Source organism: Grus americana, chromosome 1 (assembly GCF_028858705.1).
Source record: "Grus americana isolate bGruAme1 chromosome 1, bGruAme1.mat, whole genome shotgun sequence".
NCBI classification, from domain to species: domain Eukaryota; kingdom Metazoa; phylum Chordata; class Aves; order Gruiformes; family Gruidae; genus Grus; species Grus americana.
The window spans coordinates 94,526,968-94,546,395 of record NC_072852.1 but is presented as its reverse complement, the minus strand read 5'-3'; the positions used below and the strand labels follow the sequence as shown (position 1 = coordinate 94,546,395).

Below are 19,428 nucleotides of genomic sequence, written 5' to 3'. Positions count from 1 at the left end.
AATGATAGAGAATCTTGTGTTCCTGCTGAAATATGTAGTCAATATTTACTCTCAAATACATTTGTCTTTTATCTTTATTTAAGCAATAAGCTACAGCCATATCAGTGTTATAAACTAAAGTACTTTGCACGCAGCAGATGTAGACCTGACCTTCATGCTCGCTTTCATTCAGGTGTCTCAGACACAGACAGCATTGTGGCTGTTGCAGTGCCGTACTGCCCTTGGACTACTTGATACCGGCTGATAGTCTGGAAAGTCCCGTAGGGATTTTGCAGCCCAGGATGGACTTCTTGCTGTGGCATGCTTTACACTTCCTTACCAAGGACTACTTTTCTGTAGCTATGTTAGATGAGACTTCACAAGCCGTAGTTGTACTTCAGGATTGCAGAGCCAATGCTAGATCTTTTACAAAGTGGAAACATTCTGAAGCTCGGGACCTTGTATGGGAACCTCTTCTTTAAGTTCTAGTCCTATAGTAAGGTGCCTGAATAAATAAATAATGGTGTTTAGCCAAAGCACTATCAGTAACTTTTGATGCTTTCTTTGATTTTTGTTTTCTTCAGATAAAGAAAGAAACAATTGACCTACTGGAGATGAGTATTATAAAGCTGTGCAGAGAGGGGTCTGTGAAGCTGGGACTCTTTTAATGGTTTTACCAACAAGGAAATCATTTGCAGCTGCCTTTTACTATTGCTGTGTCTGCTATTGGCAAGTGATTAACAGGTGATGGAATCAAGAATTCTGACTTTTCAGACGTCTATCAATACAGAAAGAATGCACATTACAACTTTTTCTGAGTTTCCTTTTCTTTTAATAATAAAATAGAAGTTTTGTTTGTAGTTTTAGTATGATTTTTATTGCAGGAACAATGTGATACTGAAATTAGTTACATTGCATTCACCTGCTAGCTTTACTACTATAAGTCACTTGTAAGACTTGAAGATGAGCAAACTCCGGTGTGAAAGTCTCTGTACAACTCACTTCTCTGTTGTCTCCCTCTGCCGTCCCAAAGGAGACATTTACTTCTCTCACAAGAGTGGTAATCTAGTTCTTACCCTCGATGGTCTTTGAAAATGTTGTATGAATTTCAGTAATTTGTCATAAAGTTATTTTTTACCCATCTATTCTACAGTTGGCCAAATGCTATTTTTTGCTATGACATGATAAATTACCAGTATATTATGTTGAGACTTTATTTTGGTTAAACTCTTGAAGTGTGCAAAAAATATTCTTCTGTTTGTCCATTTAAATTAAAAGGATATGATCTCTGGGTAATTCTTTTGTCATTGTGGATAGCAGGGAATGGATGGATTTTTTTCAGAGGACAAGATGAATAGACGTGAGCAAATCATCAGCATCTTGGAAAACTGTTGATCCAAATCAGATGTTTTGAGAATGAGTTGTTTGTTTCTGATAAAGAACATGTAACCTTTTGTGACTTTAAATTACATCTGAATCAATACCAATGAATGTCGTAGGTTAAGAAAATTGATTTGGTCTTCCAAAGCAGTGTTTTCTGTCCAGTGCTGTCTCAGCACCTGCAGTCCTCCCCAGTGGCATCCAGTGCAATGGGAGTAGAGCTCCTTTCATTGTATGCTGTGCCTGTTAGCTGGGCAGCTATGGAAGTGAAGGGAGAAGAAATAATGCATCTGAGATTACACGGAAATTCCAGTATAGCCGGAAGTATCCTGCAAATGAATAAGACATAAATCCTACCAAATTGTGGAGCAGGAAAAAGTATATATATATAAGCTCTCCCAGGAGGCACGAGCTGGACACCCTGACCAAAGTACACAAACATTTGATTGGTACAAGCTGATCATGGGGATCCAGACACAAATGTAGAAAATGAGGAAGAGAGAGATCTAGTTAATAAGTAATTCTTGGCCATAATGCAGGTTTGAACAAACAATACAGTCTCCCAACGGTAAAGACAGTATCTCAGCTTAAACACCCTCCAGCACAAGTATATTATTCCTTCCTCTCACCAAGAAGAAAATGAAAAGCAAGACAAGTTTTATTCCACAAGAAGGAGAGGCACATCCTTCCCGATGTCCGGATAACAGTGCATTCAAACAGCAGAAGCTACCAGCTTGGAAGCCCCAGCTTACCATTGCGACTGTGCTCTCCAGCTTCTTTCTCATAGGCGCCTTCTGCCTTTCTGTGGGAGTCTGCCTCATACTGTCCACAAACAGCGTCAGAGAAATCCAGGTTTGTTTGGCGGTGGTGTTCTTAGATATTCTGTGAAGAGGAAACTGGGCTACATTTGGAGGGAAAAGGCTTTGAATTTTTACTTCTGGATAAAGATGATAGCAATGGCTTCATGCCTTGGACATGTGTCCAGCAGCCAGTATTCCTGTGAAAATCTTCAGAGATAGTTGGTCACTGACAAAAGCCGAGCACTGGGTGGTTAGCTGGGTGGTAATATCTTGCATATGGGTGGTACTACTGCCATTGGCTGGTAATATCTGAAATGTTGTCCTTATTTCCTGGGTTTTTGAAGGGAAATAAACTAATCCCTTTGATAGTGTTTGGTACTAGAACATACACGTTTGCTGGGGCAAAATAATAAAATGCAGAGTGCCTTGATGTTTAAATGCCTCCTGGAGGCAAAGCTGGTTAAACCTGTGGTGCTGTTAGTAGACTCCTGGTAGGAGCCAATGCTCAGCACTACATCCAGGCTGTTCAAGAGGGGTGGGCCATAATGCATGTAGGGATTTGTCAAGCATTACTTGGTCAGCCAGACCAAGCTGCAGAAGCGTTCTTCATTCAGCACTCGTTTGCCGAGGAGCAGATATGGAGGTTCTGCAACAGTCATCAAAAGGCTCTAAAACAGCTTTAAACTAGGGATAAAATTTGTGAATGTTCATTGAGGCCAAGTCCTGATTCTGTACCTCTGTCGAATTTTAACAACGTCTTTGGCAGTCCAGAGTCATTTAAGAGAACTGCTCTGAGAAGTCTTGGAGCTGAAACACTAACCTTTTCCTGTGTGCATGTCCTTTAGTACAACATCTCTGCTTGTTCGCTTCTCTTGACAGATTGATTATTCAGATAAATGCTCAGATTGTTCAAAACTCCGTGAAAATTCCTCTAATTGGAATAAGGAATGCCACTGTTTTGTTAATTTCACACTAAACGAAGATATATTGGTGAGTGGATGTGAGAAACCAACTCACATTGCTTAGTGCCTCCTATTACTTATATCCTTATATGATAAAAAACACTAATTCTGCTCTGTAGAACTCCTGACTAAATTTTCTTTGTACTTTTTAAAAACATGAAACACTCAAAATTTTACACTTGTGCCTTTGCTATTCATTTTGGTGTATGTTAAACATAAACAGGCTGCCTCTGTGCTTGGTTGGGAGTCATCCAAGGAGAAGACTGGGATGGAGGAAATGGTGTTTGATTGTGGAGGTGACTTCTCTCTGTATCTCTCTGAGTCAGTAGTAAATCCTCGCCCTTGGCCTGGGGTTAATTGTTACTGCACTGCTAAGCTCTTAAATAAAAAGGAAATCTGAAGCTCTGACCACTTGTCATAAGTAAACCCCTGTAGTCTTTTTTACAAGGGTTATGCTGTTAATCCCCAAGGTCCTTCAAATAATTCAAGTCTAGCAATGTCATTCTGCAGTTTCATTTGGGAAAAGTATCCTTCATTTCCTGACCTAAACTGCCAGGTTATGTTGCTGAAACTGTTAAAATGCTTTATGTTCTAATGCTTAGTACTGCATAAATGATCCCTTAAAATTACGGTACAATTTAAATTATAAAGTCACTTCAAGGTTCTTCAGTATTGAGGAGGCTGTTAAAATACTCTGTAATTCTTCAGATACAGTAATGTTTAAGATGAGATATTTAACTGAATAATGGTTTTTTTAATAGTTTAATTATCCTCTTTCTGGCTTGTATTTGCCTGCCCAGTATTCTCCTTTTAATTACAGGACCAAACTTTCCAAAGGGTTCAAATAATTGATGAGAGGCAGCCTTGTTTTTTTCAAAAAATCTGAAGGAATTAAGAGCTAATGGCTACTTTTTGAAGTTGTTTGTGCACCTTCCTTTTATGAGAAATGATGTCTCCACCAAATTATTCATAGTCATTGTAGGTTCCTTGCCAGCCACTACAATCTTGAGTAAAATAACAATCAGGCATTTTTATTCTAGGTTTCACTTGGTGATTTAAAGTATGTTTAATTTTGTGCCAAAATACTAAAACTTTCAGTTGGGGGAAAGACTAGATTGTAGCCATTGTCCGCTGAAGTAATTGCTTGGAATGTAGTTACCAACACTTCAATATGAATTGAGTACTCTCTTCCCCTCTCTCTTTTTAGCAAGTAATAGGACTTCTCTTTGTCTGCATGAACTCATCTTATTGAAGGAATTTATCCTTGAATTCTAGGGTGATGTTTTTATGTACTACGGCCTGCAAAACTTCTATCAGAACCACCGTCGATATGTGATATCAAGAAGTGATGCACAATTGTTAGGTCGAAATGTAAATGTAAGTTTTCTTTATATTATGAGATCGTCAGTATTTCCATCAGGTGCATCTTTGACCATATGGAGAGCTAACTAGGCGTAACTGTAAGTGTGTTAAGATGGCTCTAGGGAATAATAAGAAGGTACAGATTTTCAGTGTTTGCTCTCTGCTTTTATGATTGTTAGGGCCATTATCACTATTAAGTTAATAAGAGAGAAAGATTGAGGGGATAAATAAAAGATGTCAGCCCTGTGTTGCAGTTCTCAAATCTACACCTTGTAGGGATGCTGATTAAAAATACATCATCTTTTTCAATTAAATTTACAGAAAGCTTTTCCTTCTTGTGTTTTCAGTCGTCTTAGCCAGAAATGTTTTAAGCTGTGCTTTTATTACTGGGTTAGGGAATTAAGTTATTCAAAATCTTTCATTTTGCCATCTGGCTTTGAAAGCAGACAAGAAGCAGGGAAAGGTTTATGGTGAAATAAGTGATTATGTAGCATTCAAGTACGCAACTTAGAGGTCTAAAGAGGAGGCTAGACAGCATCATCTGCAGCAGGCCTGCATAAGGAAATTGCAGAATGCAATCATTGTGTTTACATTTTTTGTACTTAAAAATCTAAAACGTGTTTTTGTTGGCTTAAAAGTAGTATTTCTTAATATACACACAGTCCACACACTGTCCTCTCAGTACATACGATGATTGTGCCATAATAATCTGTTGTTTCTATAACATGCTGCTTGTAACTCTCAAGATATGTTCCCCATACATCTGCTTCTCCAGGTGTCCAGTCAGCTTGCTTGTTTGCATCCAGGTGCAACCGCTTTTGACTTTTGTGCCAATCAGATACATGGCTTTTTAGAGCTATTTGAAAATGTTTCTGTGTTTAAACCTGAAGATTTATAGTTTTTCATGAACTGGGAGATGTGCTAAATTTGAGATGGGCTTTTGTTTTTCATGCTGTATCTTCATACATCAAGATTTCCCCACACAGAGCTGCAGTAATGTGGCTAACTGCATCTGCTGTTCTCCACCACTGAAGCAGGGCAGGTCAGAATTTAAAAAAAGGAAAAATAAGATGTTCTAGGGTAACTCAGGGCTTCACTGGAACATTTTAAATTGTAGATATGTTACAGCAATAGATCCCCAAATGAGTTTTTGTAGTCTGGATTTTGCAAGTCCACAGCAGAATTTGCTGAAGACCCTAAGTTTATTTACCATGCTATGGGAGGTGTTCCTCACGTACAAACCCATTCATTTGGATGTATCTCTAATGTGACCAAAAGGTACTGGAGACTTAATTATTCAGTGGCTTTTCAGAAGAAGGAATGAGAGGAGAACATTAACACCAGCAAACCGACACAAAACCCTCAGGTTCTGTGCCTCATTGTTCTGTGACCTTGAATGCAGATTCAGAAGAGTTACTGCACACCCTTCACCACCTACCAAAATGGGACGCCCATGGCTCCGTGTGGTGCTATTGCCAACAGCATGTTCAATGGTAAGTAGGTACCTTCCACATCTAATATTCTCTAGAAACTATTCTGTTAGCCTAATCCATCTGAGTCCTGATATTGCATGATCTCTGTCTTTCTTCCACAAAAGATTTTGTGGAATTGATGGACACAAGGTACTTCGACATATTTCTACATAGGATACAGTAGCATTATTGGTAGGATTATTTTTAACCTTTGAAACTTCAGAGGTTCTAAGGCTCTGGAAGCTTCATTCTTCTTGCGGAGTGTACAATGATCTGTACACAGTCATGATGAAACCTTTCCCAGGATCTTTTTTGTTCTCTATTCACTTAAAAAGTCCTTCAATGTGTCAGTTTTTGTTACTCATGCTGGCCATTAGAATGACTGACTTTTACTCATATGTATTGCTTTTTGTATTCCCTGCAGATACTATTCATCTTTTTTACAATCTTAACTCATCTGTTATTCAAGTACCACTGCTGAAGACTGGAAACAGTTGGTGGACAGATAAAAATGTGAAATTTCGCAATCCAAAATCATACAATCTCTCTTCTGCCTTTGCAGGTAAGAATGGTTCCACTGGTTTCCTAGGGCTGTTTTCTTGTTATGGTTAATCTGTACTGAAGTGGGACTAAAAGCTCCCTATTCTGGATCAGGGCAGTGCTGTGCTGGATGCAAGATGCAAGAATTAATTATCTAAGTAGTTTTCATGTGGCAGATTCTAAATATCATAGACTGTGCCATTAGGCTGAAAAAGGTGCCTTTATGATTGTACAGGAATAAATTAATGTATAAAAATGAAGGCAAGCTCCTCATTATAGAGAGTATGTTGCTTGCTGAAAAGGCAAGAATCCAGAATAAATATTATTTTCATTTGTGCAAGTTGCTTTGTTTTTCCTGTGCTTGAGCTTTCTAATGTGTAGCAACCCCTGGGTACTGTTAAACTCTGTTCATTTATGTTTGAGGTGAGTGGAGACGCTCGGGTGCAAAGTGTTATCTAGCATAAAGAATTTTTCAGTACTGCACTGTGTCTTGTGTCTCATATCTCATATTCTGCCTTGGTTGTGAGTAGGCCTAGAAGTTGGTGACCAGCCACTGTTCTACTGACAGTATGTCTTTCCCTTCTTTTTCACCAGGGACAGCAAGACCTCCTTACTGGCAGAAACCAGTATATTTGTTAGATGAGGAAGATGAAAGGAACAACGGTTATGTAAATGACGACTTCATTATCTGGATGCGAGTGTCGGCCTTTGCTACATTCAGAAATCTTTACCGTCGTGTCAGACGGATAAGGCAGTTTGCAGATGGCCTCCCAGCAGGGAACTATACTTTTCATATTTCCTATAGTATCCTTTCATGTTATCCAAGACACTCCTTAACTATTAGATAGTTACAACCAGATGGAAGTGGATGGGATTTGTGTAGTAAAACAGCAAAGAAACCGAGCAAAACACCCCAAACTGAATCACCTTGAAAAGACCTAGTTTTGAGGGTGATAAGACACTACAAGTGGTTTTTCTTGAGCAAACAGAGTTAAGACCTGTCACTCAAATGGCTGCACATGACATTGAATTTAACTTCTGAGGGGACTACCTTTGGCTGCAGACAGCACGTGGGAGCTTTACACAAAGGGTAAAACTGAAGAGTGGGAAGCTGAAGAGATGGTTGAAGGTGTTGTTTTAGCTGAAATATTTAGTGGTGGCCTAATCAGATATGTAGACACCCTTACTAGGGTGCAAGAAGTGCCAGAGGTATCCCTGCCATTGAGAGCTGTGTGGGATGCCTGTGTCAGCAGAGCCTTCTGGCAGATTTGAGCCATGTGCTGACAGGAACTTTTGTGCTGGTGAAAATGCACTCTCACACCGAACAGTGTGAACTTCGCTGACTGCGGTGGGTTGACCTTGGCTGGACACCAGGTGCCCACCAAGCCGCTCTATCAGTGCCCTCCTCAGCAGGACAGGGAGTGGAGAAAGAAAGATGGAAAAAACCCTCATGAGTCAAGATAAAGGCAGTTTAATAAAGCAAAAGGCTGCACATGGAAGCAAAGGAAAAAACCCAAAAGATTTATTCTCTACTTCCCATCAGCAGGCCATGTCCAGCCACTTTTTGGGAAGCAGGACTTCAGTACGCGTAGCAGTTACTCCAGAAGACAAATGTCATAAGTAACGAATGCCCCCACTTCCTCCTCCTTTCTCTCAGCTTTTTATTACTAAGCAGACATCCTATGGTATGGAATATCCCTGTGATCAGTTGGGGTCAGCTATCCTGGCCATGTCCCCTCCCAAGACCTTGTCCACCCCCAGCCTGCTGGTGAGGGGGCTGTTGGAGAGACACAGCCGTGGTGCTGTGCCAGCGCTGCTCGGCAGCACCCAAAACACCGGTGCGTTACCAACACCTTGCTGGTGCCCGTACGCAGCACAGCACTGTGGGGAAAATTAACTCCACCTCAGCCAGACCCAATACAGTGACTAAAGCAGTTGTTTTGTCAGCAGGAGTTATGTCAAGATGACTGTAAATTTCTCTTCTCTCTCAGCAGATAGAGCTATGATTTTAAATGTTGTAGCACTGTTCTATTCTGAAAGCTTCCACATGGAGAGATGAAAGGTAAAATCGTATAACATTCTGGGTAGACAACATGTAAAGTAGAAGTGAGCACTTCCCCTCAGTGAGAATATGTGGAGCATCATCACGATAAGATGCCCGAAAGACTAATTTTCAACTGAATTTTCATAGCAAATTAACACAGTAGCAGTTATGAATCTGAAATTTAAAATGTACAAGAAAGGATTTCCAGGGTCACACAGAGACTGTATCTAAAATAACTGGATTTGTTACCACCAGCTGCTACTGGGATTTTGGACCCAGAATAGCAGAGACATCACAGATTAGTTAAAGGAATTTTTGCAGCAAATGCAGTTCTCCAGATTGTTTATGCCTTGGAAAGGTTTTTGAGCATTTACCGCTACTTTTCCTCCTCCTGGAAATAATGTAAACTTACTCGTTAGTGAAACTTTAACATCCTTCTATCAGATTTTCCTGTTACCAAATTCAAGGGGAGGAAGCACGTGATTCTTTCAACCGTGGTATGGAGCGGAGGAAGTAACCCATTCCTGGGAATTGCCTATGTGGTTTCTGGCACAGCAGCAACCCTGACAGGTTTTGTCATAACTGCCATCCACTTAAAGCTCAGAAAAAAGAAAACATACTTTCAGAAGTAATAAGTTTCCCTGGCTTTCTGAACAAAGGCAAAGGTGTGCTGTGAACAAAGAACATACAGCGCAGACCTTTCATTCTTTCTCCTCAGCTTTGGATCTGTTTCAATAACAGGTTTGGTGAACGTAAGCAAATTGAGGGGCAGTGCTATTCCATCATCCAAACCCAAACTTACCCGAGGCTGCATTCTTATTAATGTCTGTGTGCTCCTAAATTTGTTTCCTAGGAAACTTGTAATGAGATGAGCTTCAAACAACAGATAGCATAGTGGGTTAGAATTGCAACGGCAAAGGAATGGTACTAATGTCTGTCCAGAAGTAAGGGTCCATATTCGTTTCTTAGCCCTTAATTCAGACAATATTCATCTTGACTTAAATGGAGCTTTGAAAGGGTAAAAAGTAAGGTCTTGAGCCAGCAAAAAGCGTGAGCAGGTAGAACTTGGTGCGAAAATCTATTTGTGGGCCACATACGTGGGCTGAATGGCTTGGCTTAGGATTTATATACCTTTTTTAGCTATCCTGAGAAAGCAACCAATTTACCACAGCATATTCGTTGCAGTTTGATACTTGATTTGTGATTGAATACAGGGCATTTTTTAGGAGTTTGGAGCACTTAGGTACTAAGGTACTAAGGCTAACCTGCAAAGCTAGAGGGCATCAAAACACTGATTGACATTTTTAAAATGATGACGTAATAGAAAGCTTACATTAGAAACTCCTTTAATGCTAAATGTTTTAGCAGAAACATCTGCCTAATATAACTATTAGGCCACAATTGCACTCCTACCTACCCCCTTCAACACAAAAGTTCACAGACTCTTACGTTACATGAAATGTCTCTTCCCCTTTCAAGCCCCCATTTCTGTGGTATGGTGACTTATTGTCAATAGAAAACAAAGCATCAGAAAATGTCAACTTAATTTTCAGAAAGTAAACACTGCAGCTCATGAATAGGCATATCAATTTTCACGTTTCATGTTCAAAATTTTACACATTTAGGAGTTATTTCCAGTCTCTCACAAAATGCAGGAACAGCACTGAAGAATTTAGGTCAAGTATATTAAAACATTTTTTCCGTTGCAAAAGTGCAAACTGAATAAAACACTTCAATTCCTTTGATAAGTATTCTGTGTGCCTTACCTCCCCCTCCCTTAAAAAAACTTCCACACTAAAACAGGAAAGAAATCACAGACTAGAGCAAGAGAAGAGAATGTGGCACAGGGAGGCTGCGTGCCACTGTCAAGGGCACCCACCTCAGCTTTTACAAGTGTCTCGGGTACTTAGAAGCTTGTGACCTTTGACAGATGATGGCCTCTGGTGAATCTGTCTGCAGCCACAGAAAGTACTCTTTCCTTTAATCTCTGCTGCATAATTGTGCCATGAGCAGCAGAAGGGGTGCTGCTCATGTTCACAACCCAGCCTGTTACTACAAGCTTGCTCCATGGATGGTTTTTGCTGACCTGCTGGGCTAAGGCGTGTGTCCCCATCTGCTTTTCCTGGTTGGGGCCAGTCACCTCCATCAGAAAGCTGTAGAAACGGGGTTGCTGTAGTTCAGACCCTTGCATCTAAATCTGCCAGGAGCTGTGGGAGAGCCCTACCCCTCACTGGACTTGACCATGAAGCATTATATTTAGCAATGCTAAGCTCATTAGTCTAAATCACTTTTAACAATGAGACGTGCTCCTAATCCTTTTGAGTCCTTTTGAAAATGTAATCCCATGCAGCCCTCTGGAAAGCCTTGGTGGGAGTTGATGCCAAAGCTGAACTTAGGATTTCTGACTCCACATAGACCACAGGAACGTCTTTCTTTTCTCCTTTTTTCCTTTTTAAATCCTCTAAGAAACTGACTTTCAGGAAATGATATGTCATTTGGGTGGTTAAGTCACAGTGCAATTGTCACTGATTTTATTTCTTCATGAAGTATCTGGTAAAAATGTTAGTGAAAGGAGACTGAATATCAGACAGTCAGTCTCTAGCAGAAAAAAAACTTAGAAAACACAGTCTCGCAAGTAGCGCTTACAGTTTGCCCGTTATCTCCCAGAGGTTTGTGCAAGAGCCTCTTCTCTTGAAATGTGCATTGTTTTCAAACCCCTCCACAGGAAAAACCTGTCTTCAAACAAATCTTCCTCTTTCTGTTATTCTGGAAGTTGTCTAAGTCTTCATTTATAAACCCCAAACCTCTTTTTCATCTCACCACAGCTTTAAACAGTCTTACATCTTTCTCGTACCCTCTGAACAATGTCCTTGGAAGCTGCTGCTTGAGCCCGGCAGTTACTGTTGTTAACTCTGAGCAGCTCCGCAGTGTCTGTCTTGTCATTCGGGATTCTGCTGCCCAGACCAGAGCAATGGGAATGGCAGTTTTGATGAACTACTCCCAGCAGATGGAATCTGCCTCGCTCAAAAGGGTGGAAAATAAGTTTTAGCAACCTCCTTACACTGCCTTTTGTGCCAGTGCTACAGCTACGCTGTTGGTCTGCCCCTTGTGCCAGAGCGTGCGTGAATGTGCCTTTTCCTGAAAATGTTGTAGATGTGTTCCTCAGTGCCCACATTGGGGAATACTCGTCTACCTGCATGAAATGCTTATTGGAATTGTTTTATGCTGGAGCTGCCTTTTTCCCTCATGTGCAGGGCTGAAACAGAAGTGAGAGCCCTGGCTGAAGGACTGGCCTAACAAAACAGAAAGATAGTAAAAGTCATCATTAACTGCTCCTCGTTGTGGCATGTCTCAGGAGATTGTCCCCTTTTGTCAGCTGCTGCTGCCAGCAGGAAGTATGATTCCAGACAAAAATCCAGTGTGATTATGAATTAAGTTATTCTGGCTATTAGGAGATCATTAAATCAAATTGATCAAGGAAAGCATACTGAGATTTGGAGAGCAGAGATATGAAGGAACCAGAGATGTTGCACTTTCTGAGGTACAAATTGCTTTTAAAATACCTGGAGTTGCATGACCAATACTGTACCTTTGGCACAGTGCTGCTTTTGCCTTGCACATTCGATTTTTTGAATTTAGATTATGTGTCTTGAGTTTAAAAAAAACCCAACCAAATCAAAACCAAAACACACACACCTTGCTAAACTTTTCAAAATTGAATTTTGATTATCTTCTCTATCAAGCATACTTCCACCAATAGTAAATAGGCCTTTTCCTATGAGAGATTAACTTATGTAGACTTGTCAATTCAGTACAAAGATGTACGGGTTTAAGATTGCTAAATGAAATTAAGAGCTGTACATGGAAAATGTAAGTCAACAGCACCACTGTGAGTGCTACATCACTAAGCCATAGAAGACTTCTTGCCATTATTTGTAATATTTTGGCATATCAAAATGTTTAAATTGTTTGAATCCCTTTCCTACAAGTGCAAGCACTTCAGAAAATGGCATAATACTAAAAAAAATTTTTTTTTTCTTTCAAAGGAAAGTGCTGGTTCCTTTGTTAGTCCTACTTAAAGCCTTATCTTGCATCTTTGCTGTATATTCAGTCCCGTTGAGCTGATGGAACTTGGCCTATTTCTTTCACTCTCAAAAAAAGAAAGAAGCATGTCAGAAATGGGGTTTAAGTTTGGTGGACCGAAATTAATGATATCATAGATGCTTAAAGTACTAGAAAGTGTGGATTTTTTCTTTTCTTTTCCTCATCTTTTTTCTAGAAAGATAAATAAAGGAGCACATTATTTATTGCATTTTTTTTTCTTTTGGGTTGTGAATAAATGGAAAACTAGACAAAGGATTCCTATTAGTAGATGTAATCTAAATTTATATGATAAACATGGACTAAAATGGTGAGCTCAATCAGATATACATTTCTGAGGGTTTTTTTTGTTTTAATATATGTTTTTATTTGTAATTTTGAGGACGACAGTTACACATGGGAGCACTTTATCTTCTGGAGTTGTGTAGTTCAGTTTTAACAGTGACAAAAATATCTGCAGGTGAAAAGATCCCATTATTATGAAAAACTTACATGCAATTTAAATCTCATTTCTAAATTACAGAGGGGTATGAGAGAGCACTTTATTTTAATGTCAAAAACTGCTGTACTACTTTTGGTTGCCAGCTCCCTTTAGGATTGGATTTCATTAATGGGATATATATCTATGTCTGTATATAGAGACATAAAAGTGAAGCAGGAGTTACAGCATATTTCAGTAGCACTTCAGTTACAGAATTTTTCCAAGTCTTTTTCAGGCTTTACAGTTTCATACATATATGTCCAGTATCTGTCTGCCTTGGTTGTTTTTTCTGTTTTCTAAACATAGACATTTGCTTAAGTCATCTCATCTAAAAATAAAGACATGAGTCCTTCATGTGAAACAGATTAGCATAATCACAGACCTATAGAATCTGGAAAAATTAGTTACGTGCTGCATCTATTTCATATAAAGAGCTGTGTTGCATGGAGATTATTAATAATAGTGTTTGGATGGGGTGCCATGTATTTTAATGACACATTACAGTGTAAAAGCTTTCTCTCCTTCCTCTGAGAAATCAAACTAATACCAAAGTCAAAGATAGCAGTTCAGGGAAGGGAGGGCTTGGAAAGTTTTGGTAATGCAGAGAGAGATTGTATACCAATTTGGGTTGAAGTTTAGATCTAAAATAGGAGAAAGCAGTTGCTTATCACATAAGAAGGTGCTGTCTTCCTCAGTTGGGAGTGATATGGTATGAGACAGCAATATGGCATGAGGAAAAAGCTGTAATCGCACCAGGAAGCAGAATGGTGGAAGGGGCAAAGTACTTTTTCTGCTCTTGGATGTAGAGGCAAAGAAATTTGGCTAAGCTACTTAAGATGATAGTGTATCCTGACATGTGATCTGGAAGGCTTATATGATTTGGGGGAGCAGCCAAGTTAAGTAAGAAGTTCTCAATGGAAAGTACTGAACTACAGTGCATAGTTTTTCAGCTCAGGTGTTTTGACTCAGTTCTCTCTAATTGCATTATTCCCTACAATTCCATGAACAATTTTGTTATGATCTGGGAACGCCTTGGGCGGCTGCCTTTGCTTTGGTGGCCTCTTCTTTGCAAGAGAGGGATTGTTGAGCAGTTTTTGTTTGCTCTGTGTCCTACTTTCTCCCCGGGCTGTGGGAAGCCAGGCGGAGGAACAGTGGGGCTGTTTGCCTTTTGCTTATTCCTGAGTGCATGAAAAAAGGTTTCTCCCTTTTGCCTTATAGCCAGCTTGGAGAGGAAAAGGACAATAAGGTTGATTCTGGTCCACTGCAAGTAGAGGCAATATTTAAATGATATCAAATGGTAATTGCCATAGCTAAAAAAATTGAAATAGCTCATACCCTGGAAAGCTTATATTTTCTGCCAGCTCTAATCAAAATATCTATGTATCTACTGAGTATGTACTATGTAATTTGTTGACAAACATACAGCGTGAAACAAGATGAAAAAAAGCTCAATTGCAGCCATTATCTGCTTGCATTAAATTGCCTAAAATGATTCCTTTCAAACTGAACCAATTAAAAAAAACTTGTGAAAAAAATGAGGGTTTCTACTGTGTCAGACCCAGCTATCCAGTTATTTGCCTTTTCCCCCATGATGATCCCTGTGTGTAATGAGAAACTGTTCCATTAACAGCTCTGTTAACCCAGTTATAACACTGGGGGATTCAGGGTTTAAGAATAGGTTAAAAGTTCTTGAGGTTTCTCAAATAACTTATATGAATCCCTGGGCTTTCTAAGGACTGCGTTATTGGTGACGATGAACCTGAAAACACTGGAAAAAGAAATGTGTCCAAAAAAACCCACAGAATGCTTAAAAGAAAAAAAGGAAGGAAGTAGTATCCCATAGCCGAGTTGTCATTACGAGTTAACGTCGGAGGGACGTGTACTGAGCCACTGTCACTGCCTCTGAGGTAAAATATGGCAGTTATTGGACAGCGCAGAGCCTTCACAACAGCTCAGGACAATAACATCTGCAGTTAATAACACTCCTCCCCACAGTGGATGTGCTGAGAAATCTGTCCTGGCAGCAGAGGACAAAGGGACCGCGTCCCCAACACTGGGCGGAAGCAGTGATTTAACACTGGACACCAAGGAAACACACCAGCGGTGTTTCATCCTGGTGGGTGGCAGGGTGTGTTTCCAAGTCGTTTAATTAGATTACAGTCCCCGCGTGGGCTGGCTTGCACTGGTCTGCATTGTGCCATCCAAATGTGTTGCCTGCAGAGTTAAAAGTATGGAAAAGTAGAAGTAGTAAGGGAGCGGGAAGAGCACCAAGGTAGCATTGTGTGAATTAGCAGTGTACAGTTTGTTTTGGAGGGTGTCAAGATGAGATACAGTCATAAGAAAAGTAGCCAATGGACGAATCAAGTGGTGGCATGAGTGCTTTTGCTGGTCTTAGTGCAGATCTTGGGAATTTTATTTACAAACAGAATTTAGACTTTTGAAGTACTATCAGTTTTGTAAAAGAGGGGCCTTGCTTCGGTTTTTACCCTGGTTCTGTGTGTGTTGCTTTGACTGCAGCAGTGTTACTTTAAATTAAAGTCGCTAAAAATAAAACTAATAAAGACTAATTAGTGAGTCGTCAGCTACACCTTACAAAGAATTAGGTAGCGTATAAAGCAGATAGGTTTCTGCATCTAAGGTCTTTCATAGTATTATCTTCTCATGAGTAATAATCCATGGCTGGAGATTGCCCATCAGAATCTGGGACTGACAAACATCAGTGGTGTTCATGTATAATTTTGGTGTCAGCCATTCCTGTTTTGACTGAGCAAAACAAAAGCACAGGGTTTTATTTGCCAAATTTGATTAAAAAAAAAAATCCAGTGCTTATAGTCAAATTTCTATGTTTTAAGCTCGCTGTTGCTAGGTCTCATGTGAGATCCAGCAATGATCACAGAACGTCTTTGAACAAGCTTTCTTCATGTACTGTCATTTCTGGCTTTGCAGTTAATCATAAAAAAAAGGCATTGATCCCAAAGAAAGTTGGTGAGCTGAAAAGTAAAGCTATGGATTGGATAAGATTTTATCTCTGCAAATTTTTGTTTCTGACAAAAAGAATTAAATACAAGAATTGCTTAACAGATGTGTAAACCATAATTGTGCCAATGGGTTTTAGACTGTAGCTTGAGGAATTTATCATTCAGATTTCTGAGTTCGTAACTTCACCTCAGGCAACCAGTGGAAAGCCAAGTCTTAACTGAAAAGGTCAAGAATTGCTTTCCAAAGGGAGGTAAGAAAATTAGAAGACAGAGCACAAGCCAGTTGGGCATTTTCATAATTTTTGGCTTTTTCAGGGTTTAGATTGAAATGGAATGCCTCACACAGCATAAGTAAATAGGCTAAGTTTTTTAATTTGGGATTTGCCCTGAAACTTACTGTTTTGTCCAGATTTCTCATACCTGCCTAACAGGTGATAGTGATCTCATAGAAAGAAATTAAGTATGAATGTGTCAGGTGTAATTTTAAGTGTTCTCAGCTGTTGAAAGGTTATTTCCTGTAATGACTTCAGTTCAATAATGCTGAGTTCTGGGGAAAGAATGTTCCCTTCCTACAGGATGGGTATAAATTTTACAGTTTCAGGAGCGTACCAAAGTTAATTGAGTTGCCCCTGTTTTGGATCCAGGGCTTTACTTCTTCTGTAGGAGGTGGACCAGTAGCTTTTAAGCAAGGCAGCTTATATGGAGGTAGCCTGAGCCATGTATTTGTAAAATTGTCTGTACTCTCTCTTGTTGACTTCCGATTTCAGAAAACTCATAACAACTGTAGTATCATTGACATGTTGGCAGGTTTTCTTCAGCCAAATGTTACTCAAAATTTGTTTTGGGAGGATAAATGCAGACAGAGTGTGATTTCCTTAGAAGCTGATGGAAAAACCAAGTCTTTTGTATTTGAGTCTTTAGCAGATTTTTTCTTTAGACTTCACTGTGCCAAGAGTAAAAAACTTACTCTTCTACTAGGAAAAAGTGGTTTGTTGATGCTGGTCTTGTCCAAAACTTACACCTTCTTAATGGGACTGACATACGTAACAGTGCAGCAAAAAAATGGGACGATCTTAGCCACTGCTTGCAAGGTAAGTTTTGTCAGATGAAAGACTTGAGAAATTTACGAGCTGTCGTCAAGCGGCTTTTGTTCCCCTGAGGTACTGCTGACCATGACAGCGTGCCGGGAACAGGGCGTCCTGTAGGTGCCACCTTTCAGAGACGAGTTACAGATTACCTGCTTCGAGTTTTATCTGGCTCAACCCGTGCATGTTTCTGGCGGTAAGATCCTTTGCCATCCTCCTGCTTCCCGCCGGTTTGGCCAGCGTATCTTTATTTTGGTTAATTTGCGATTTCTTGCCCGTCCAGCTGCGAGGGCCGGGTGAGCTATCTAGCGCGGCGCCGACTCCAGGGGTGGGGTTTTCGCGCTGATCAGCGGGGGCCTGAGCCAATCGGTGAGCAGCGGGCGGGAACAGAGTTGCTCGTTGCAGCCAATGGAGTCCCGAGGAGCTGGGGGTGGTGGGACTCGCCGCTCGCAGCAACGGCTGAGGCGTAACGTACTTCGAGCAGGTGCGGGCTGGCGGCTGAGCGCGCGGTCACTGCAGCTCGCGATCCCTGCGCGTGGCCGTAACGGCTGGCGTGTGGCTGCGCGGGCGTCCCCAACCTGCCGGGGTCCTCTGCCCTCTTCGGCCTGGCCTGAGGCGAGAGGATGCTGCCGCCGACCCGCCGTCACCAGGTCAGGGGGTGGGCTGTGGTTGCAGCAGGGCTGAGGCAGCTTGCAGCTCCTGGGCTTTCCTGGAGACGTATTTTTGTGAAAGCACTGCCTCATGATGCTGGATCCAGAAAGCGCTCTTTGGAGCTGGCGCTTCCTCCATGTTACCTTTGCCAGCACGCCTGGCAGTTGTGAGCGAATGTTGGTCTGGTCTCACCTGAACCCACCTGAGGTGGAGTGCTTATGTGCCAAAGACTACATGCTTGTGTACCAGGGCTCACAAGTTTCCCACGTGGGAATCTGATACTTGTAGCTTTAGAAGAGATCCCAGTGTTGGACCAAGCCTGCTTCGGCACTGTGGGTGTATGAACAGAGTACAGTTCCTTCCTTTGACGACTTTGTGCATTTTTTAGTGTGGTCAGACAGCAGCTTTTTTGGACCCTCTGTGTATGAACAGCCACTGTGAAAGCAAGCCCAGGGACTCCCAAATCACAAGTAGCACTGGGCAACATTAGTAACAGAAGAACAACCTTAACTGGGTCCATTTAACTTAGTACCAGCTTCCAATGCCAGCCATGAGTTAGGAAAGAGTAAAAACAAGTCAAAGACTAAAACCAAGGCAAATACAAGATGATACAATGTGACAACTACATCCCAACCAATGCACCACGTCTAATCTGGTATTGTCTAGGTTGAGATTTACATCACTAAATCAACATGTATGCATCCATTTCAGCTGTTCCAGATGTCTTTATAATGTCTTTATATGAGAGAGGCATGTTTGGGCACAATTTATTCTTTACTAGAACAGAATCAGGGAAATTGTTTTGTTTCGTAAACCTAAAAAAAAGTATGCTTCCCTCCAACTCAATCTACACATACCATGTGTAATCCTCACTGATCAATAAAGCGCCTGAGAGGAAAATGCTGGATTTATCCTGGCATTTGCAACACGTTTGTGCTTTACTTCTCTAGTATAAAAAATAGAAAGTCTGTGGCTCACTTATTTTTAAGGCTGTTTGAATACAGTTTTAATCTGAAAATAGTTGTTAATAAAAAGATGTGTAGTACTGTCTGCTAATAATACCTAATATTAAGTGTAAAATGCTTCTTTTGTATAAATAATTGTGTTCTTAGCTGAATAATACCTCACTTACTTGATATGAAAGCCAAAATTTTATTTTTCTTGTTTAGAGCTGAAATAACCCACATTCAAAATTCAGGTAATTTTAAATTTGACACAGTAGGGTTTTTTGTAAGTATTTACCATTGCACATTGAGACTATACAATCAAGGTCTTACTTTATTAATCAACCTCAAAGTAGCTGGTAATACAATCCACTTGTTTTTTTTCCACAGAGTTGTCAATACTATGAAGAAATAAACTTCAGTTCATGGCAAAACTGGCTTGCAAATGTACTGTAGAAAACCTGATTAAAACAGTGGTATTTTTATGTAATTGGTTTGTACAGAAAAAAATGTGATTTCACATGCTATTTTTCCCCAAATTCTGTGAGAATAAGGGCTTCTTTTATTTTGCAAAACTTTGTAACACTATCTTGAAATAGAACTACCTATAACTATATAAACAAGTATTGTAAAAACATTCTATGTGTTT

At 40.3% G+C, this 19,428-nt stretch overlaps 2 protein-coding genes across 7 annotated transcripts in view; both read left to right on the top strand.

The window, feature by feature from the left end:
• Nucleotides 1–839, top strand: part of CMSS1 (cms1 ribosomal small subunit homolog) — a 245,831-nt gene extending 244,992 nt beyond the window's left edge. For all 4 annotated transcript variants that reach the window (XM_054828172.1, XM_054828181.1, XM_054828163.1 and 1 more), the window contains one exon: nucleotides 564–839. In XM_054828172.1, coding sequence (XP_054684147.1) covers nucleotides 564–647 — 84 coding nt within the window. In that variant the 3' untranslated portion in view covers nucleotides 648–839. The remainder of the gene's footprint in view (nucleotides 1–563) is intronic.
• A 143-nt stretch (nucleotides 840–982) lies between these two features.
• The window catches only part of LOC129207331 (cell cycle control protein 50C-like), a 35,020-nt gene continuing 16,574 nt past the window's right edge, over nucleotides 983–19,428 (top strand). The window contains exons 1-7 of one of the 3 annotated variants that reach the window (XR_008577431.1): nucleotides 983–2,211; nucleotides 3,039–3,149; nucleotides 4,397–4,498; nucleotides 5,886–5,976; nucleotides 6,380–6,517; nucleotides 7,090–7,299; nucleotides 8,984–17,834. Coding sequence is in view for 2 of the 3 variants with exons in the window: in XM_054828101.1 (XP_054684076.1) it covers nucleotides 1,999–2,211; nucleotides 3,039–3,149; nucleotides 4,397–4,498; nucleotides 5,886–5,976; nucleotides 6,380–6,517; nucleotides 7,090–7,299; nucleotides 8,984–9,171 (1,053 nt within the window). In the remaining variant the exon portion in view is untranslated. Of the gene's footprint in view, nucleotides 2,212–3,038; nucleotides 3,150–4,396; nucleotides 4,499–5,885; nucleotides 5,977–6,379; nucleotides 6,518–7,089; nucleotides 7,300–8,983; nucleotide 19,428 lie in introns of those variants that run through there. The other 2 variants (XM_054828115.1, XM_054828101.1) reach the window with 2 other exon arrangements.